Source organism: Xiphophorus maculatus, chromosome 9 (genome assembly GCF_002775205.1).
Source record: "Xiphophorus maculatus strain JP 163 A chromosome 9, X_maculatus-5.0-male, whole genome shotgun sequence".
Taxonomy (NCBI): domain Eukaryota; kingdom Metazoa; phylum Chordata; class Actinopteri; order Cyprinodontiformes; family Poeciliidae; genus Xiphophorus; species Xiphophorus maculatus.
This window is the reverse complement of record NC_036451.1, coordinates 30,949,380-30,971,954: the sequence shown is the minus strand read 5'-3', so window position 1 is coordinate 30,971,954 and position 22,575 is coordinate 30,949,380. Positions and strand designations below refer to the sequence as shown.

At 42.0% G+C, this 22,575-nt stretch overlaps 2 protein-coding genes across 4 annotated transcripts; one reads left to right on the top strand and one right to left on the bottom strand.

The window, feature by feature from the left end:
- Window positions 1–6,372: 6,372 nt before the first annotated feature.
- On the bottom strand, window positions 6,373–11,863 carry LOC102234993 (gastrula zinc finger protein XlCGF57.1-like). Its single transcript, XM_005813349.2, has 3 exons — window positions 11,139–11,863; window positions 9,199–9,285; window positions 6,373–8,845 (listed from the first exon to the last, which is right to left on the bottom strand). Exon 3 carries the CDS (start codon window positions 8,797–8,799, stop codon window positions 7,087–7,089), a length of 1,713 nt encoding a protein of 570 aa, XP_005813406.1. The 5' UTR covers window positions 8,800–8,845; window positions 9,199–9,285; window positions 11,139–11,863; the 3' UTR covers window positions 6,373–7,086.
- Window positions 11,864–12,348: 485 nt separating this feature from the next.
- Window positions 12,349–22,570, top strand: LOC102220391 (tetraspanin-33-like). Of its 3 annotated transcripts, none has more exons than XM_023339028.1 (8): window positions 12,349–12,598; window positions 15,967–16,024; window positions 16,425–16,549; window positions 17,732–17,806; window positions 17,872–17,967; window positions 18,032–18,160; window positions 21,687–21,848; window positions 21,914–22,569. In XM_023339028.1, the coding sequence occupies exons 1-8, from the start codon at window positions 12,491–12,493 to the stop codon at window positions 22,055–22,057; spliced, it is 897 nt and encodes a 298-aa protein (XP_023194796.1). In that variant the 5' UTR covers window positions 12,349–12,490; the 3' UTR covers window positions 22,058–22,569. The 3 variants fall into 3 exon arrangements, with proteins under 3 accessions (XP_023194796.1, XP_005815625.2, XP_023194795.1); XM_005815568.2 differs by lacking the exon at window positions 12,349–12,598 and adding an exon at window positions 15,123–15,487 and having other exon boundaries at window positions 21,914–22,570; XM_023339027.1 differs by lacking the exon at window positions 12,349–12,598 and adding an exon at window positions 15,123–15,705 and having other exon boundaries at window positions 21,914–22,570.
- The last annotated feature ends 5 nt before the right edge of the window (window positions 22,571–22,575 follow it).

The window sequence follows — 22,575 nt, the reverse complement described above, 5'->3', positions numbered from 1 at the left end:
CTTCTCACACAAAGTAGTGGGCCGGTGTCGAGTGCTGCTTTCAAGTGCCAGTCCTGCCCAGGGGCGCAACTACATACTTTCTGAGGTGTATGTGAACATGTCATCGGTGTCTCCCCCCCATTCCCCAATGAGATAAACTTGTACAATCCATCCATCCATCCATCCATCCATCCATCCATCCATCCATCCATACATACATACATACATACATACATACATACATACATACATACATACATACATACATACATACATACATACATACATACATACATACATACATACATACATACATACATACATACTTACATACATACATACATATTCTTCCTCTTATCTGGGGTCAGCAGCTTCAGAAGGGAGGCCCAGTCTTCCCTCCCCAGCCTCTTGTTCCAGCTCCTCCAGATGAATCCTGAGGCGTCCCAGGCCAGCAGAGAGACATCGTCCCTCCAGCGTGTCCTGGGTCTTCCTCCTGGTAAACTTGTACAACTCATTTTTAATTAAAGTATCAATAATAATAAATGTACATATATGTGAATAAATTGCTGCCTACAGGGCAATTAAAAAAGAATGAAACAAAACACTGCAATATTGCATCATTGAATATATTTGAGCCAAAGAGCCTCGTCTGTTATCCTGTCTAGAACCTCCTGTGTCTGCAGGTCTGAGGCTCTTTGTTAGCATGTTTTCTATCATTCTTATAACTTGAAACCTGATCCAAACTGGCAACCCACATTAATAAAATGGTGAAATAATATTGACCACAAAACACTGAATTATAAAAGATATCAACATTTTTCCTACACAATCCTAACTAATGATCTCTTCACAATATTTATTGATTTACTATTAATCTATTTGTTTCACTCTCAACTCTTTATTTCTCCATTTTAGAAGGGGATACATTTTTTGGCAATATGGATTTTGTTCCTGCCGATATCTGCATGCCCTCTCTATTTTCCCCAAATATCATCCTATTGATATAAAACTCATACCAGCAGTTATGGGAACAAATGTGATTATGTAGAAAATTTTATTTTTTTATGATCGCTATTGCAAGGATACTGAAGGAAATAAATCTGACAATGCAACCTTGGTAAATGTAAAGCATGCACAAACAATTTTTATTTTGGTTTAACATAAAAATTAAATCACTTTTTTATTCATGATAAAAATCATAATAAAATCAATAAACACCCAAGGCAGGTAAGTGGGAAGTTGCTTAAGTTTTTTTAAGTACAGTCGTAAAACATTAAACACAGATGCTTATGGTGCTAGAATTTTTTTACCTCCATACATGTCAGGAACATGCTGTCATCTCCTCAAATAAAGTTCTACCAATCATATATTGATGATTAAGAAGAAGCTTTATGTTGACAAAACCCAATATCACCTTCAGTAAACAGATGAGGAACTAAAAAAAACGTTCTTTATGTTGAATATTCTTTATGTTGTTATGTGACCATTTTGTATTATTTATTTACAGATCACATGTGACAGATGCAACTGGTGGTACCACCAAGGCTGTGTTAAGTTCCCACAAACCGACACAGACTACTGCTGTGCAATGTGTTTATAGATTTTATGTTTGTACCAATTGTTCGTTACTATGCAATAGTCAGCCCCGCCAACTTCTCACAACTCCTCTGAGCTGACTACTGACCAGTTCTCTGTCTAACAGGTCCGGAATATCTTACCTGGGTCTTACCCTACAGGAGGTCTATGAGAGATAATCTGTTTAAACTGGTGGCGAGAGAGGCTCGTCTAGCTCTAACTACCTTCGATCCAGAAGTTACGACCCTCTACAGTTAAGGAACAGTCAACTGAGTAGCCCTCACAGCTGCGTAGTCCCAATAACCACTTCTGTTAACGGTAGCCCTCTCTCTTAAATAACCTGCACTTGAAAACAGCTAGATTAGATTTAGTGACTTAGATTCAAGTCCCAGGGTCGTTATTTTTACTCTCACTAAAGGAAAGTCTGAAACCACCACATTACTGGAATCATGTACACTGATTTTACTTTAATTGGAGAAACTAAAACAATCAATGACTCAATTAATTTCAATGTCCACCAACCTCTATAAAATTTTTATAAAGATATATTTATTAAGCAAGCTTTAGCAGGGGTAAGTGACATACAGATTAATTATCAAAAATTACAATACTAAATCAAAATAACCCAACCACATTATCCTAACTTCCTTCCCTGACCTGTGTCACTAATAAACTGAGAGAGGCTTTTGGGGAGCAATTCGACTCATACCCAGATGGCAGTTGATCTTGGCAACAAAAGTCTTTAATTCCTTGGTTCAGAATCTTTGTCTTTGTGTGGAAAAATCCTCTTTAGAATAGAAGCAAAGCAGAATTGGTCCTTGTCCTTCGAACATCCAATTCTTCATCCCTCCCGGGATCTTTGTCTTTTCTCCAAGTCTGTTGCGGTTGGTTTGAGATCGTTGGGTTGAGGCAGAGTCGGCGGTAGAATCAGGAGCCAGGGCTGGGGCTGAAGGATCTTGTCCCTTCTTAGCGGCGCGAAGTCTCAATTTCCCCGTGGCTCCAGGGTGCGGTCCTCTGCTGATGTTTCCTCTGCGTCCTCTTGTTGAGTCGTCTTGGCACCGGGGACTAAGAACGCTCTCTTCCTCCTTCTGCCGTCTTTTATACTATCTCAGCCCATGGTTGTGTATGGGGGAGACGGTGTACGTGACTTCTCGCATGTTCGATGAGTCGGTGGAAAGTCCCACCCTTTCCCAACCATCAGCCCTTGTATGACTCACAGCACTAACCTCATGTGAACTTCCCCTTTTCTGTAGGGCCATCTGTTTGTACTTCCTTGTAAGTCCCTTGAGTCTCTGCTTCTGCTCAGCTCGCCCATTATGACACAGCCTGAGAATAGGGCCTCACCCATCACTTTAATTCCATCTGTTTAGATCATTACATTTCTGTTTCTGTTAATTCATTCTAAATCAGTTTAACACAATCATCTTTTACATTCATCATATCTTTGGGTCAACACATTTAAATCAACACATCCCTATAATCCATTATTACTTATCAATCATGGATGTTAATCTCATACATAATTATCAACCATAATCATCATGTTTTTATCAGCCTTACAGATTAAAATACAAGAATATATGTCAGAAAATCATTCAGTGTTTATATGTGCACATATATATTCATTTATAATTATACTTAAATCAATTCATAGATTACTTATTTCCCTCAGGCCTTTGTGCTCTGGTTTCTGCGTGTACCTGGAAAGATCTCACAACCCCATGCCAGTTTTCACGACACAATCTAATTCTTTAATGACTGCAGTTCAGTGTATTTGCAGTTTAAACATGTGGCATAAATTTCCTTGATGTAATTGGTTTTCCAAAAAATTTTGTTATGAATATTCTTTTGTTGAAATTAATAAAAAAGTGATTTAATTTTTATGTTAAACCAAAATAAAAATGGTTTGTGCATGCTTTACATTTACCAAGGTTGCATTGTCAGATGTATTTCCTTCAGTATCCTTGCAATAGCGATAATAAAAAAATAAAATTTTCTACATAATCACATTTGTTCCCATAACTGCTGGTATGAGTTTTATATCAATAGGATAACATTTGAGGGAAATAGAGGGGGCATGCACATATCGGCAGGCTAATAATAGGCTTTGCCAAAAAATGCATCCCCTGCTAACATGGAGAAATAAAGAGTTAAGAGGGATTTGACCTTTTCTACGTAATGACACTTGTTCTCTGAGCTACTTCTGTAAGTTTCATATCAACAGGACAATAGACAGGGAATACAAATATTGGCAGGCTCAGAAATTAAATGCATCCCCCCTACATTAATAGACTAGACAGTTAAGGATGATATAAAATGTTCTACATAACGGGCTTCTGGTTTGTAATGCTTTAAGCCATTGTGTTAAAAGAAAAATCGGGGAATTTCAAACCATCTGCGGAGAACATTTTCACCAGACACTGAAAAACGTTCGACTCGTATGTCTCAATAAAGGTATAAAAAACGTATTTATTTCAATTAATCCACGAAATAAAACCCACCGTTTTATGGCTTACATGGTTAAGAAACGTGACAATGTTACGAATATCTTTAAAAGTTTCCTCTTCGGTCATATTTCAGTCCGTTTTCTCATCAATATGCGAGAGTTTAGAGCGATGCGCGCTCCCGCGACAGGGCATGCATTTCTCGGCAGGCATGCGTTTCTCGGCATAACACCTGACCCATCACTACTGGCAACCCACATTAATAAAATGGTGAAATAATATTGACCACAAAACACTGAATTATAAAAGATATCAACATTTTTCCTGGGCGTGCCGTGGTGGCGTAGGGGTTAGCGCGACCCACATTTGGAGGCCTCAAGTCCTCGACGCGGCTGTCGCGGGTTCGACTCCCGGACCCGGCGACATTTACCGCATGTCTTCCCCCCTCTCCCTCCCCCTTTCCTGTCAGCCTACTTCATGAAAAGGGACACTAGAGCCCACAAAAAGACCCCCTGGAGGGGTTACAAAAAAAAAAAAAAACATTTTTCCTACACAATCCTAACTAATGATCTCTTCACAATATTTATTGATTTACTATTAATCTATTTGTATGATTTGTTCTATAAATTGCCATCTATATTATTTTTGGGTCTCAGGAAATGACTGAGGGATGAAGAGACTGATGTTCTGGTTCTTTAGGTTCTGACGGGTCTGCGGTTCCTCTCCTGATCCATTCTGTCTGATATCAAACAACCCACTGAATATCGACACACATTTATTTTAATGCTCCTATTAAACGTCACTGTGGTTGTTTAGCCTGTTTCTTCCCACCACCGTCTGTGTTTGACTTTAAGGACGGTGTTTTCTCGGTGGACATTTTGAAAAGACAGCAGCTCACTGCGGCTGCCACCAACCGTCTCTAGGTAACCATGACAACAGCGTCAGTTCGTGGGGGCGGGGTTCTATTTAGCTCCTGCAACGACAATTTAACTGGCCTTAATATTTCCTGTGTTTTGTTTTGGTCATTATTATTACACTTATTGTTGAGGTGTGTGTGGTAGGTGCATCTATCAGACATTATAGCGATACGGAATAAATCGCGTCCCGTTTTGGTTCAATACAACAACCTGTCATTGTAGCCTAGCTTAAGCTAACCTGAATATTTACAACTCTCTAGTTGATACTCTGACTTTACTTACCTTCTGTCTTTCAGCCACTTTGAAAAGTTTTTCTTCGTCTCTCCAACATCTTTATCCTCCCCCTCTTCAGTTTTCTGTTTTGTGCCCCGGAGTTTTTCTGCCATCTTTAGCTCCCTGTTGTCGAAGCTTTACTACAAATAAAAAAAAACATAAAAAAAACGGGCCTCATCGCTTTGAAGGGCCGCTGCTCAAGCTGCCTGTATGGGCGAGACGCCTAATCAGTGCTGTTCCTCTGTTATTGATCATTTCATACACAAACAGCTGTTAAATACATAAAATGGTGACTAGGAAAAAAAATCATTTTTGCGCCCCCTGTAGTGCAGCGGGCCCCTGGGTTGCATGCACTGCATACCCACTTTGCGCCACTGGTCCGCTCTCCCGGCTTCAGATGCTTAAACTCAATGTATCTTTTAGGAAAACGAAACGCTCAGAGCAACGGAGGAGCTTGCAATTTGGATTAAATACATAATAAAATAATAGTACATTTTTTGGATTATTAATTTTTCTAAAAAGAAAAACAAGCACCAACTGGCCTGGTGGGGGGGCTAGTAAAGCATGGTGGGCTGCCAGGCTTATAAAACACTGGGGGAAACTCTATACATTAGTGAGGTACGGACAGGTGAGGCAAGCAGAGTCTCACCTGTCATCATGAAAAAATGATATATAATGATAAAATAATTTATCTTGCTATTTTCTCCCTGTGGTTTGTACTATGAAATATTTATTTTGTATTTAGCTTAGCCGATTTGGATGATTTTTTCTTCAAAATCGCTGAATTTTCGCATTTTCCCATTCAAATACTCAGAAGCGCAGCAGGTGAGGCAGCAGCAGCTGATCCTCACCTGGACTGATCAACCTCTCACTAACTGAACTGGCTGCTGTTCGGTGAGAGCATGCTCCTCCTGGCAGAACGTCGCCAATAAAATGGTTAAAACATTTTATATATGAACTGATTTTCCATAATTTAGCTTATGTATATAATGTTCAGTGTTTGTTGTCACCAACTGTGTGTATACTGTATATATATACACGTGTATATATATATATATATATATATATATATATACTGTATATATATGTATATATAGTATTTATATATATATATATATATATATACACATGAATCCATCTTTAATGTTTGACAGCTGTTCCTGTCCAGGGAAATTGCAACTTGATGAAAGGATGATGTATTTATGAACATATTTAAAATCTAAAAAACACTAAATCAACAAATTAAATGATTACATCAGACGATTATCTGTTGATAAGCACTTATTTAATTCATGGATTAATAAAGTGAAGACACCAGAAAAAACATCAAATGCAGCAGCCTGAACCTCAGAAGGTCCCGTTCAGACACATGGAGCCCGGCCCAGTAAAGTCGGCCTCTGGCCAGACTGGCTGCTGGTCACACTGGTTTCCTGACCTTAACCAGTTAGAAAAACTATCATTCTGAGACATTAAAGTGGATCAGACTCATCTCTGAACTCCTGGGTCACAGCTTCTTGATGTTAAAGGAGTTTTATAAAAGATTGGAATGATTGTAAACTAAGCCACAGTACTGTATCTGGCAGGAGAAAGATTAATCTAGCGTCTAAATAGAAATTAGAAATCATAAATGCTGTACTTAGACAATTTCAGGACAGTTGTGGAAAGAGAAAGTTCATAAATTCAAATCTTCTACAGATATTTTGATTCTGGTTATTGAACCGTTGGTGGACAAGAAACGGGGAGAAGAAACAGAGACCAGGAATTGAACCAAGGACAACGACGCTAACAACAGTAGCTGCTGCGCACTACTGACTTTCAGCTGTTAATAATAATAAATGGTCTTTATCTTGAACTTTCCAGATCATCTCTAGGTTCAGTTCTTCACACATCAGTCCACCTTAATCTGACTGATCAACCACACGGCTTAGATCCTCACCTGTGTGAGTCTTCATGTGACGAGCCAAGTCATTACTCTGTCTGAAAGGCTTGTCGCATAATGTACAGCTATATGGTTTCTCTCCTGTGTGGGTTCTAAGGTGACGGGTCAGATCGTTTCTCTGTCTGAAGGATTTGCTGCATAGCTGACAGGGGTAAGGCTTCTCTCCGGTGTGGGTCATCATGTGATACCTCAAGGTTGTTTTCTGGACAAAACCTTTACCACAAGCCAGACACTGGAAAGGTTTCTCTCCTGTGTGAGTTCTATGATGACGGGTCAAATCGTTCCTCTGCCTGAAAGACTTATCACACACTTCACAAGCATACGACTTCTCCCCAGTGTGAGTCCTCATGTGTCTGGACATGCTGCTGCAGTCACTGAATGATTTACCACACACGTTACAGCAACACGGCTTCTCACCTGTGTGGGTTCTCAAGTGAACGGTCAAATGCCCGCCGAAGCGGAAAAGCTTCCCGCACACTTTGCAGATGTACGGTTTCTCCCCAGTGTGAGTCCTCATATGTCTGAGCATGCTGCTGTACTCACTGAAGCTTTTACCGCACACTGAACATGAAGATGGCTTCTCACCTGTGTGAGTTCTCATGTGACGTGTCAGGTCACCATTTTGTCTGAAAGATTTGTCACACAATTCACAGTTAAATGGTTTCTCTCCTGTGTGAGTCCTCAGGTGACGCACAAAGTCACAACTCCGCCTGAAAGATTTATCACACGACTCACAGGAATACGTCTTACTGCCTGCGTGAACTCTCAGGTGACAACTCAGCTTAGACTGCTTGTTAAAAGCTCTCCCACAGGTCACACATGAGAAAGGTTTCTCAGCCATGTGTGTCCTCCTGTGACGAGTGAAGTCACTGCTGTGTCCAAAAGATTTCTGACACACCTCACACTGATACGGTTTCTCACCTGTGTGAGTCCTAAGGTGGCAAGTCAAATCACTCCTCTGTATGAAGGATTTTCCACAAAATTCACAGCTGTGTGGCCTCTCTCCTGTGTGCGTTCTCATGTGGTAACTTAAGGTGGTTTTCTGGATGAAACCTTTACCACACACTGGACATTGGAAGGGCTTCTCGCCGGTGTGGGTTTTCATGTGCAGAGTCAGGTCCGGCTGCCTGAGGAAACTTTTCCCACAAGACTGACATGAAAAAGGCTTCTCACCTGTGTGAGTCCTCAGGTGAGCAATCAAGTACCTGTGCTGCCTGAAACTTTTACCACACACGTCACAGGACACATCTGCCTTATGTCTCTTTGACTTTGAGTTGTCCTCATGACTCCTGGGCGTCCAACATCTCTCAGGTGGGTTCTGGTCTGTCTGGGCTCTGAATGCGTTGTGGGCTTCAGGAGAGAACTGGTTCTGGTTTGGTTCTGGGTCCATGGTGTCATGGACTGGTATCATGAAGGTTTCGGTCTCCTCCTTCACCACAACCTGCTGATAGCAGCAGATGTCCTCCAGCTCCTCCTTCATCTCCATCGTCTGCTCTGGTTCCAGATCCATATGGACTTTTCCCAGGTCAGCAGGGCTCACCACAGAGCTGCTGCTCTCCTGCTTCACTACAAGCAACCCTTCATCCTCTTCTTCCTCACTGAGTTGAGCTTCTGGTTCCTTCTTGGTCTCCCTCGTCTGCTGTGGTTCTGGTTCCTCCTGTTCCTTATTCATCTCTGGTCATCTGGGATCTTTGGGTCAACAGTAGAGTCTCTCAGAGCTGAATCACAGGAAGACATGAGAAAATAAAATTGCAACCGTAACATTTTATTACTGCAGATCACAGAAACAATAATCTGCTGTTATATACACAAAAGGACTAAAAAAGAATTTAGGCTTTTGTTCTGAATTCTGGCTTTAATCTTAAAATTTAGACTAATATCTCAGAATATTTCAGTTTAAGTTCTTTTGATATTTTAATGTCAGAACTCTGAAAAAAAAATCTGAATTATAAGACTAAAGTCAGAATTCTGGGGGGAAATAATTTTATTATTCTTTTTTTCAGTTGTCTTAATTCCTCAAAGTTGCATCTAATTCTGAACATTTATTAAGTGAATTAGTGAACATAAAGACCTGAGATGGGATTTTTCCTTCTTAGATCATTTTAAAACACAGGAAGTTGATGTTCAGACACAGGAAGTTCTTCTTGTTAACAGGATCCTGTGGAAAGTACAAAATGTCAAAAAGTTCAACAAACAAGCCAGGTAGAAATATTTATAAGGAATGTTTTACAGTGATGAGGTGAGCCTGTTTTATCACTGGTGGCAACAATAAGCTCAAAATGAAGGAATGTCAGGAGAATCCAGTCTGTTATTTTCCCTCAAACAGCCAATATGGAAATTACAAACCAAATATTCCTCAAGTTATTTTTATACTCATTAATCTGAATATGTTGCTTTCATATTTGAAAACATGCTTTTATTTTGAAGGCGCTGCAGCCTCTGTGGGAGCAGTGTCTCATTTTTGAATCATGTAGGACAATGTAGTCATGCTGCACATTTCTAATTATTTAGTTGTGGGTACTGTAGTGTCTAATAACATTTGCTCTTTAAATGGCAGAAAGGTTAGCGAGACCCATGTTTGGAGGCCTTGAGTCCTTGACGCGGCTGTCGCGGGTTCCATTCCCGGAACCGGAGACATTTACTGCATGTCTTCCTCCCTCTCCTTCCCCCTTTCCTGTCAGCCTATTTTCATATAAGGGACACAAAAGACCCTGGATGGGAGAGGAAAAAATGGCAGAAAGGATTTTGCTGCTCCAGCTTCTGAAGAGGACACTGACAGGAAATCAAACTCGCCTGCCTCCTCCCAGTGCTAACAGCAGAAATACCAACCAGGACCAGGAGGGCCTTAGCGCTGTTAATAACTCACATGTACATGCTGCTCACCCCCACCCCCTCTCTCTCTTCTCTAAGCTATGCTACGGCTGGTTCACTACAACAGAGCCCGTCATGAATGCTACAGCTTGTTAGCATAGCCACTGATGACGGAGGATAAACTGTTTTCCTGGACGGGTAAATTGTTTCTCGTCCGAGCACATTTAGCAGCGCATACATGAGCTTGATTGACAGCCAACAATTTTTACCCCCACATATTACCTGTCTCATATGATACTGTCACAAAGTGATGACACTTTTCATATTTGTGAAAACACTTTAAATGAAAAAGTTACACAATGAAGCTTTAGAAAAGAAAGCAAACAGACTAAAAGTTAGTCTGAATTATTTGTGTTATATGTATTTATGTTTATATCCATGTTTGACCTTCATGTTGTCAGTCATTCATTTTTATAAAACTAATTACAGTCCTGCTTCTTTTATTTAGCCCTCTTTAAAAACATCATGGATGGAGTCAGGAGTCCCAAACATTTTGCTCCTTATAGCTAAAACAAGAGACGTTTGATCTGATTTCACTTCAGACGGGGAGGGAAAAAGGTGCATGCGTTTTTTATTGGCTGTATGTAAACTTGTGGCCTCTGCTGTAGATATTTATATTATCTTATTTTAAAGTCTCTGCCGTAAAATTGTGACTTAGTATGATGGGAACTTACGGCAGCCGTTTCCCCAGATAGTACTAAAGGCATCTTTTAAACCGGATCCTCTCTTGCTACAATTTGTTAAATGAACAGAAACTTGTAAATTACAGAAAACAGCAAGAACGGAAAAATATTCACAGTACTGCAAATACACAACTGAATTATCAATAAAATTTAATATTTTCCCTGCAAATAACACAATCCCACCTTTTATATAATAAATTCAGTTATCGGCCTTGTGTTTTAATCAGGCATCTTTCTAGCCTCTACAAACATGGGCCTCAGGCGCAGAGGATAGGGAGTAGATCTGAAACACCTCCTGGGGACGAAGCTGAAATATTCCTGTTTCTGGGTTAATTTCCTGGTTTCTGCTTTAACATCTGCTGGGTTATTATTTATTCTGATTATGTATCTGCAGTTTTCATTTCTATCCCAGTAAAAAAAGGAAAGAAAAGACCGAAAAGGCAATAAACACGGATACCTTCTGTTTCCTCCGCGGCAGTAACTAGATCCTTGATCCTCCTCTCGGTTCCGTTAGCTCATCGGAACCGCCCGCAATTAAACCACCTTGTTCTTCCGGACCGGGTTCGGTTCTCCACCTGTTTCCCAAGAGTCCAGTACACTGACAGATTCAGCTCAAGCAGCAAAAAACACGATAGACAGAGGCTAACGCTGCTAGCGCAATATTATTTACTTCCGCCGGATGTACGTTCAACGGCGTTCAACCAGGAACAGTGACCGCCCCTTGAGTTCCGCCTCTAGCTGGAAACTTTCCAGAGGGAGTTTAGTTTGTTTTTGCTTCTGTTTCAAACATAATGTGTAACCTAAATGGTTTTATTTACAACTAAGAGTGAAACTTTACTGCTACAGTAAGAAAATTGTTTTAAAAGTCTAAAAACCAGAGAACATGACCACAGATGGGCAGTAACTGGTTGTATTTGAGAACTTTTTGAGAAAGTTTTTGTTGAGTAACACGATATGTTTTTCTTGTACTTGAATAACATTATTGTAAGATAACACTACTTTTACTTGAGTACCATTTCTGGACCCTCAACCCGATACAAGTAAGAACACAATACAAGCAACATGTACCAGAGAGATTCATGAATGGTACAATCAGACCTTTTGTATTTTTTGTCCTCTGACCTGGACGAGACATTACATACAGTAAACAAATACTATATATCACCACTGGAAGTACTTTGTTATATTTTAACATATGTACATTACTTACTGTAAGTATTAAAAATGTATTTCTTCTGCTCAAATGTATTGTTGTGATTTATTTTCTTCATTATTTTGAGAACCGAAATCTGCTATTTCTTTTTTACATTATATAAATAATATTTCTATATTTTAATTATCATTTAGATCTATCCTTAAATAATTTATTATTTGTTCTAGATGTCAGCTGCGGTAAATTATATGCAGCATGTAGAATCTTCCCTGGCCCGCAGAGGGAGCCCGCCTCACCATCAGCGGCCAGCAGCATCTGAATCTCACTGCGGTCATCACTAAACATTATTTATAATCCAAACTATGTCACAGTGAAGCTGGGATTTAGTGTTTAATCCGCTGCCACGCAGCTTAAGTCAATTTGAGCTTGAAGTTGATTATTTGATCTGATCGGAGCATCTGGAGAAAACAGCAGGGGGCGATGTGGTTCCATGGAGGAAGTCACTACCTGAGATGTTCCTGGTCATTTATTAGAGAACTGATTGGTGTGTAGTGGTATAGAAATATACATATTCCTATACAAATAGTTTCCAGGTGTGATGCTCCGGTTGGGTAAAGTAGGCGGGGTATATAAGCGGCCGCTGTGCCCAGTCAGACATGTGTCTTCCTCATCATCCACTGTGTGGCCCGCGTCTCTTGGGTTCCGGCAGTAAAAAAAGGCAACATATCGCCAAGTGTGGTGCATGCTGCTTTGATTCCCTGGTGGTAGGTTTCCTCTCTCCCTGCACTATTGCTGATCTTTGTTAGAAAATCTAAATTTAAGTATGATTGTAGGTGAAACGCTATTGTGCTGCTCTCCTCTGCTTCCTCGTTCAGCGAGTGTGTGTGTGCGTTTTTGCCTGGATTGACAGGTAAATAATTAACGCTCATTGTAAGCTCCAGTTTGTTGCAGTTCTGTCTAAAATGATTAACTTTCATAGGTCTCCCCATATTCGAACCATTGCTGCTCTTTTGTATCCCGGATTTTGCACGTCATCAGTCAAACTCGGACTGTGGTGGCGCCTACACGCCTTAATTGAAGCGGTGTTTGGGGTGTGGCATCGGCGCGCCGAGCTCGCTTCCTGCTGTGGCGTGACTAGAGCCACACCGGATCTTAATATTCAACTTGGATTTTCTATTTTTTTCTTTAGTTTCCAGCCCTTTGGTTCCTTTAGATAATTGTTTATTTATTTGGGCTGATATTGTTTTTCTTTGGTTGTATTAAGTTTAAGGTTGTTGTATTTGTTAACTGTTTTTCTGTTGTTTGCAGTTGCTGAGGTCCGGTGGCGGTGCTGGTGTGGTGACGGTGTCTCCCTCTTTTTTGTGCCGTGATTCCTGAGTTTGGGTTGTCTCACTGCGTCTGGTGCTTTTACGGTTTTTTTGTTTGCTGTGTTTGGTGGATGCCGTCCCTATAGTGGCCCCTTCTGCCGGTGACCTCAGCTCCTGTTGTTTCTTCTGTCTTTCCTTAGTTTTTTTGTTGTAAAGAACTGGTTTTAAAAAGAGTTTTTAAAGAATTTAATAAATAGCTGTTTGTATATTTGAAATTGCCTCAGATGTTTCAATATTATGCATAACCGAACCTGTGTGCTTTAAAAAAAAGAAGAGGTAATATTCTCTGGGTGAAATTCCCAGGGTGGCGCTGTGGAGCAACCTAATTGGGTTCAGAGATTTAAATTGCCCAATATTCCTGATTTTAACCTAGTCTCGCCACAGGTGGAACAGAAAGTCAGAGGTTCTGCAGTACGTCATGTATGACGTCAGACCAGGCTGGATCCGGTTGGTTCTGACAGAACTGTTTGTTCTCTAGTTTTCTGTCCGTCAGGTTGCCAGGTTCATTGCTGCTCCTGACTGTTTATATTGAAGCTGAACTTTTTCATCCGAGGCAACACAAACCTGGACAGGTTCTGAGCCGGGTAGCAACTAATTACTTTTAAGATAAGATAAGATTTATTTGTCATTGTCATCAACAGATTACAGATTGAGATTTACTCGACTCGAGTTAAGATGCAGGTTATGTGTATATACATAATATACAAAGATAAAGAAAGAAATAGTACAAAATGAGAATAAATAGACATCAGAAGATGGTTGCAGCGCCTGGAGGTGTCGCAACAGAATTGACATTTTTAACAAAGTGGTGTCAAGAGCAGAAGTTCTTATGCCTTTGAATTTAGTGCCATGATTGCCATCGGGTAAAAACTGTTTTTTAGGCGATTTGTCCTGGTTTTTATTGCTCTGTATCTCTTGCCTGATGGCAGCAGCTGGAAGAGACCATGGCCAGGGTGTGAAGAGTCATTTAAAATGTCCAAAACTTTCTTGTGGAGCCTGGAAGTGTAAATCTGTTCCATAGTGGGGAGGGGGCAGCCTATGGTTCTCTCTGCTGCCCTAACAAACCTCTGGAGCGCCTTCTTGTCCGCGGATGTGCTGCTGCCGTACCAGACACACAGACCGTACATGAGCACACTCTCTATGGAGCAGTGATAGAAGGCCTGCAGCAGGTCTGAGGGGAGACGGTTCTTCTTGAGTATTCTTAGAAAGTACAGCCTCTGCTGTGCCTTCTTCAACAGCTCCTTGGTGTTGGTGCTCCAGGTTAGCTTGTCCTCCAACTCCATGCCCAGAAACCTGAACACTGGGACCCTCTCCACACAGGTCCCACTGATGGTGAGAGGCTGGATGTCCGTTTTGTTCTTCCTGAAGTCGATCACCAGCTCCTTTGTTTTGGAGGTGTTGAGGAGCAGGTTATTGACTTTGCACCACTCTGACAGCCGCTTCACCTCATCCCTGTACTCCAGCTCCCCCTTCCCACCTGAGATGAGACCAACAACAGTCGTGTCATCTGCAAACTTTATGATCTTGTTGCTGAGGTGGTTGGAGATACAGTCATGAGTGTAGAGGGTGTAGAGAAGTGGGCTGAGCACGCAACCCTGTGGCGATCCGGTGTTCAGGCTCAGAGCAGTGGAGGTGTGGGGGCCCAGTCTGACCCTCTGGGAGCGACCTGTTAGGAAGTCCAGGATCCAACTGCAGGTGGCTGATGGGAGCCCAAGGTTTGCTAGCTTGGACACCAGACGTTGGGGAAGTATAGTATTAAATGCTGAGCTGAAGTCCACAAAGAGCATTCTGACGTAGCTCCCCTGCTTCTCTAAGTGGGTCAGGGCAGCATGAAGTGCTGTGGATACAGCGTCCTCTGTGGACCTCTTTGCTTTGTAGGCAAATTGGAGAGGGTCCAGCTCAGCAGGCAGGCCAGCGAGGATTGAATTACAAATGTACTGAATTACATTTAGTTTAGTAACTTTTTGAAAAATATAAATGTTGCTACACTTTTTTACGTTAGTTTCATTTTTGGGTTCTCTGCCCACCTAAGGTTCTAAAAAACGGAACGTTTTAAAATCACACTAAGGTGCTGCTCCACATGCAGCCTGCCGGGGGCGCTGTGCTGGCTGGCTGAGCAGGTGTGAAGGAGGAGGAGGAGCAGCTGGAATGCTGCAGCTGGAATGCTGCAGCTGGAATGCCGCAGCAGGTCGACACAAGCCTCGCTGCAGGATGTTCCTGACAGAAACCATGAGAGGATACCGCGGCGTCAAGTACACCTTGTTCTTCTTCTGCTACTGTTTCTGGGTAAGTCCGAGCCGGTCCGGTCCGGTCCAGATGTCAGCTGGAAGGAGGAAGTAGTTTTGTTTTTCCTGTATGTCAGTGAGGCGACAGGAAGTCAGGATGGAGAGAGATGTGGAGCAGTTCTGGTCACCGGGTCGGGACCAGAACCCGTGACGGCCGGTCAGAGGACTGAAAGTTCTAGGTCACAAACTGATGGATTAACGGGAGAACAGCTGCTGGAGGTTTGATTTGTTCTGGTCCAGTAAAACAGAACCTCCAGAACCTTCAGACTGCGCTTCAGAACCGGGTTGAATGTTTTCCCGCGGAACGCGATGCAGCCGCTTCGCCTCCTGGTGGCTGTTTGGTAGTTAAAGCTGAACTTTGACCTGTGAAGTTTTCATCTGCCAACCAGAACCAGTCGGTCCAGTCCAGAATTGTGTGTCTGAACCAGCAGAATTCTGAGGTCCAGTTCCTGACCAGAACCTCTCTGTGTGACCCTGCAGGTCGTCAGTGCCGTCCTGATCGCCGTCGGGATCTACGCCAAGGTCGCCAAGGAGAAAGGTCAGTGAAGGTCGTTCCAGCAGCAGCTGGTTTCCTGGTTCTGTTCACAACACGACCCAGTTAGAACCGGGTTCAGACTTCTGGAGGTTTCAGGAAGGGATGCTGCAGCAGCACAGAGTTAAACCCGTTACAGGGTTTGTGTCCTGTTTCCATAGCAACGGTTTCTGGTTTGAAAAGCGTCCCTGAAACATCCAGGTCCGTTTCCAGGAAATTCTGCTGATCACATTCCTGAAGATGAAACCAGGAAACGATCCAGACAAGTTTCAACTTTTCCTGCTGATGGTGAAACAGTCGGCCAATTACCTGCTGAGGTTTCCGTCTCCATGGGAACCAACAGAAATAAATGGAAGTCCATGCAAACACCTACTGTGTGTGTGTGTGTGTGTGTGTGTGTGTGTAGATGTAGTCGACACTCTGACTGTGGATCCAGCACTGCTGCTGATTGTCGTCGGATTGTTGATGTTCCTCATCACCTTCCTGGGATGTTTCGGAGCGCTGCGGAACGCCACCTGCCTGCTGAAGACGGTATTTAATCGTCTTGATTTTAATTATTTATCGTTTTATCCAGAGCGACGGGGAGTCAGCAGAGAAAACCTTCAGAATCCAGTTGGAGTCTCTGTGTTGACAACAGAACAAGTCTGGGTTTGACTCTCTGTCTTTGTTCTGAAGGAATTTTTATCGAAAATTATTCTGAGGAATGAAAACCTTCAGCTGACCTGAATGTCTGAGAATCGCCAAAATCTTTCTGTAGCTCCTTCTACAAATGGAAAAGCAGCTAAAACGTTAGCTGTGCTAATCCAAAGGATTAGTCATAAACATTAGTTTCACTAATGCTAACACAAAATGCAACACATTATTTAGGGGAAGCTAATGCTAAAAGACTATATGGACCCAGCTTCAAGCTGAAGCTAATGCTAAAGCTAAAGCAATATACCTGAACGGTATTTAGGGGAAGCTAATGCTAAAGCTCCAACTTAAGTTTAAATTATATCTGACTCACACTCTTGAGCACCAATTTAATTTTTGATATTATAATTTACATATTCTACGCGCCCCTTAAATATGGTTAAAAATGTCTAAGAATTCAGTTGATAATCAAAACTTCAAGACAGATGTTAAAACACAGATCAAATGAACATTTACTAAACATCTGCTTTAGAACTTACCCGGAAAAATTCATTTAGTTCACAAGACACAGTTAGCAAAAAGAGTAAAATTTAAAATAAAAAATTAGCTTTGCTAATAGAGCATTAGCAGAACTGGAAACTAGGAGTTAGTGAGAGCAGCATGAGAGCGCCACCTAGCGGAACGTTGCTGTTAGTTGGTTTCCTGTTTGTTTCCTGTTGGTTTCCTGTTTGTTTCCTGTTGGTTTCCTGTTTGTTTCTTGTTGATTTCCTGTTTGTTTCTTGTTGATTTCCTGTTTGTTTCTTGTTGATTTCCTGTTTGTTTCTTGTTGATTTCCTGTTTGTTTCCTGTTGGTTTCCTGTTTGTTTCCTGTTGATTTCCTGTTTGCTTCCTGTTGTTTTCCTGTTTGCTTCCTGTTGATTTCCTGTTTGTTTCTTGTTGATTTCCTGTTTGCTTCTTGTTGATTTCCTGTTTGCTTCCTGTTGATTTCCTGGTTGATTTCCTGTTGATTTCCTGTTTGCTTCCGGTTGATTTCCTGTTGGTTTCCTGTTGACGTGTCTTCCTCTCTGCTTCCTCCTGCAGTTCCTGTCCATCCTGGCTGTGGTTCTGGTCCTGCAGGTCGCTGCTGGAGCTGTGACTTACGTTTTTACCGACTTGGTAACAGAACACCAGCAGCAGAACGCAGAACGTTGAGATCCGGTGTGAACTCTGATGCTGTGCAGGTGATGGAGAGGACGGAGACGCTGATGATGAAGGGCGTCGTCCGCTACAGGGAGGATCAGGACTTGGAGAACGCCGTCGACTTTGTGCAGAAGAAGGTGAGCTGGACGACCAAAGCAGCTCAACGTGCGGCGTGGATTTAACGGAGCTGCTGTGTTCCAGTTCCAGTGCTGCGGCGTGGAAAACTACAAGGACTGGTCCCGGAACGTCTACTTCGAGTGTTCTGAGAGCAACCCCAGCCTGGAAGTCTGCGGCGTTCCCTTCTCCTGCTGCATCCACCTGCAGAACCAGGTCAGACCGACTGGACCCGGTCTTGAGTGAAATTCTGCCCCCCTGTGTCGGGAGCGCGCTGCAGCCAGAGAGGCGGTCTGCCCGTTTCCACGGCGCTTCTGATCGATTTGTCGGTAAAACATATAATCATATAATCATGTCGAGGTTGTAACGTTGACATGATTATGTCAAAATGGTCAAATAAATAAACTAGGTCTTCTTACACTGTTTGTGTTGGTTTTTAATCACCAAGAGAATCGGTCTGGTTCCAACTTTTGTCACTTAAGCCTGACAATTAAAAGTCACCAAACAGGTTTCCTAGTTTATTTACTTATTTGACCATTTTGACATAATCATGTCAACGTTACAACCTCGACATGATTATATGATTATATGTTTTACCGACAAATCGATCAGAAGCGCCGTGGAAACGGGCAGACCGCCTCTCTGGCTGCAGCGCGCTCCCGACACAGGGGGGCAGAATTTCACAGGGGGGCAGAATTTCACAGGGGGCAGAATTTCACAGAAGACCGGCTCCGCTCACGGTTCCCTCAGAAACGCCGGGCGGGTTTTGGTTGTTTCTTCAGCCTCAGAGTCCAAACCTGGACGGAAAACCAAAATAAAATGGCAACATGTAGGAAGTAAAACTCTACGGAAGCATATTGGTGTCACGGAGGGAAACATTTCGAGCGTTATCACGTTATAACGTGATCAATTGTATGAACGTGATAGTTATCTTGCTTAAACGTGATAACTTCATGTCCAGGAGGTGGCGGTAGTGGGCTTTACGTGCAGGCATAAAGAAGGCTAGCACAGTGGCTAACAGGAGTTTTCCTTCATGCTCTTTCTAAAACATGGAGAGAAACTGATGCTGCTCCGCATCGAAAGCTAACTTGGCACATTTATGTTGTTCTATGTTATAAACCGGGGATGTAACCGATGAGCTGGTGTCGTCCAGCCGCCAAATCGGCGAGTATATAACTTTATTCAGTAGGAACAAAGCTAAATAAACTTCTATGCCCTGTAAGTAGCAGCAGCTGCGCCCCCTGCTGGCCGTGAACGGTTGACTGTCCACTAGTCCTGAACCTCATGTTTCAGTAATGGATCAATAAGTGGGAGTGGTTTAAATTTAATGTTCGGACAGCAGCAATAAAGAGGCAAACTTGCTTCAAAGCTGAGGAGACGGAAACAATCCCAACTTATTAAATCTCTAAGTTCAAAATCAGTTTTATCGTCTGAAGAGCTGAGTCAGCCTGATGGGTTCACATCTCAACTAGATCCAGTTGTTCTAGATAAATCAAACGGGGCTTTCATTGGCTCCAGGACGGAGAGAGAGACGGTCCAAAAAGAAGATTCAGAAACTAATTATTAATGGTAGCATCACTGAAGACCTGGATTTAATACATGTAGCAATTAGACATTTCTATAGAAATCTTTATTGTTCTCAGTATTCCGAGTCCTTTCTGATGAACTTCAGGAATCCGTTGAAAAAATGAATCCTGATTTTAAAACCTTTTGGAAGACGACTTAACCCTCTATGGCATGGCGTTGCCCTCAGGCAACAAACCACATAGCTGTACCTCACATTGCTCCTTTATTTTATTTTTTGGGGGGCATGATTTTTGACATATTTTTGTCCAAAAAATAGTTCTTTTATGAATATAGTTTTTGTTTGATTTGTATTTCATTTCTCATAATCAGTGTAGACAATCTTGGTGTTCTAGACCAATGTTACCCTGAGGCAACAAACCCAAATCTGGTTCCAGGAGGTGTCAGAGTCCGATTTTATGATTGACATGTAATTAGGGACCACCAAGCTCCCAAAGAATGCAGGAAAATATTTCTTCCCCACAAAAATAAAAAGTCATGCCATAGAGGGTTAAGAATGGAAGACAAACGGCCTGGACGGGTCAGCCGCTGAATTTATGCTTTCTGTTGGAAATATTTCCAGAAAATATCATTTCAGGCTCAATAATCTCTCCCACCATGAAACGTCTGATTACTCTGATCCCCAAAGCAACAAAGATCCTTTATCACTGGACAGTTGGAGACCCGTCACTCTGATGTACAGATTATAAACCATTAGCTCTTGTTTATGCTAATCGCTTAAGCAGTGGATTATTATGATTATTAATGAATGCCAATCAAAGGGAAGAAATATCACCACCGTACTAGACTGATTTTTGACATTATTGATTGTTTCATTGATAGCGACAGTTTTATTTTGTTCCTGGATTTCTTTAAGGCCTTTGATTTGTTGGAACATTGCTTTATTATAAAAACCTTCAAATATTTTGCCGTTGGGGAGAAGTTGTGTAATATAATCAGCTTATTTTATAGCGATATAATAAGAAGCTGAGTTTCTCTGCGAAGAGGAATCGGGCAGAACCGACCAATTTCACCACAATTATTTATTTTAACAACTCAAATGCTTAACCTTACTAATTATGAAAAAAATCTAATTTGCATGGTGTTAAAACTTTTGATAAGGAATTCAAGATAAATCAATCTGCTGACAATACAACAATTTTCGAAGAGATAAAATTCTGGGAGACATAACTCTGAAATCCATTTTAATGTTTCCCATCTGGTCTCTCAGTATTAATAAATATGAATTCTGCTCATCCATTAAAATATCTGGAATATTGATCTGAAAATAAAACTATCAGAGGGAAACACTGGACGATGTTTGGAGCCGCTGGTCGATTAGAGATCTGAATATTTTTGGACAAACTGCTATCCAAAGCGGAAATAGAGTCCAGATTAATTCATCTATTTATTCTGTTTTTATCTCTGACAATAATATTAAGATTCAATATTCAATAATCTTTAGATGTGGAGGAACAAAACTCACCATTTAAGACGATCTGAACGTATGAAATATGATGATGAGGGAGGAAATGAGCGTTAGATGTTGAGGCTCTGATTTAGAATAAATTTGTCTCTTTTTGTCGACGTGGTTTCATAAAGTTTTATTTAATAAGCCTGGATTTTCTGCTCAAATGTGATTTTGAATCAACCAAGATTCATATTTTGCAGTCTAATTTTCACAAACAAGTTTTGCATTTTTGGGAAATATTTATCCGTACTTTTACCCCACATGGATCCATAGTGTAGAATAACAGATCAATAATAGATCGATATTGGTAAATAGAAAAATCTATTTTTAAAACTGACTGGTATGAGAAAGGTATTTTATTTGTCTCTGACTTAATGGACAGTAATGACGTTTTGCTAAATCATAGAGATTATACCAATAAATTTAATCTGAACTGTTCTTGTAATGAATATCTATAAACATGTAAATCTATTCCTGCAGTTCTGACCCAAAACATTTCCTGATGTTTCTTCATCCTGACCCAAACTGACTGGAAGAGTTTTAATGTTGAACTGCATTCAGATCTAAAGTGTTTAATGATTATAATAAGAGCATCTTGGAAAAACAGATTTGTCTGATTGAGAAGAATTCTGCAGGTTACAGAGACTCACCGCTAAATCTCTGTCTTTGTGCTGCACCTTTGTGCTGCACCTGCTCCTGCCCCTGCAGACGGTGCTGAACACCATGTGTGGTTACGGCATGCAGCAGCAGCAGGAAGCGGCGGCCCGGCAGCACATCTTCACGGCCGGCTGCCTGCAGCGGATCGTCCTGTGGGCCCAGAAGAACCTGCTGCTGGTGGCCGGGCTGACGGCCGGTCTGCTGCTGCTGGAGGTACCGACACCGCCGCCGAGCGACCTCCCGCTGACCTCCCGCTGACCTCCCGCTCTCTCCTGCAGGTGTGCATGATGGGTCTGGCCGCAGCGCAGGCGGCCTGGATCCACCGGGTCCGACGGAGGCAGAAGGTCAGTGAAGGTCGCCAGGCAGAGGAGAGGAAGGAGAGGCTCTGGTTTCCCGCCTTCGCTGACTTCACTGAGGAATGATGATGATGATGATCAGCTTCGTCTCTGCAGGCTGGACTCAGCAGAACCAAACAGAACCAGGTTCTGAGGTTCCTTCTCATCTCAGAGCTTCAGGACTTTAAAGTGTGACCTTTGACCTGTCGGGGTTCCGGTCTTCTTCAGGCCGCTTCCTCTCTAATCCCACCTGTTCTGCTATAATCTGAGGCGGATTAGCAGCAGGATCACCTGCGGCGGCAGCATGTTGCTGCGGGAGGCGGCCGTCACACGCCTTATTGGATTCATGACCTCAGGGTCGACCGGCGCGCGCGCGTGTGTAGTCAGGATGCATGATGGGAAACCTCGTGTCTCATTGATCCTGTATTTTATACGAGCCCATCGCCATGGAAACGGTTTATGTATGAATACTTGTGGCCTTCTGCTGGAGTTTATCAGAGAAACCAACCAAAAAATAATACATGGTTCAAATCTGAAAAGTGTGGTGTGTCCCCATAAACACTCAGGGCAGTTCTGGTTCTGAAAATATATTAAATTGTTACATT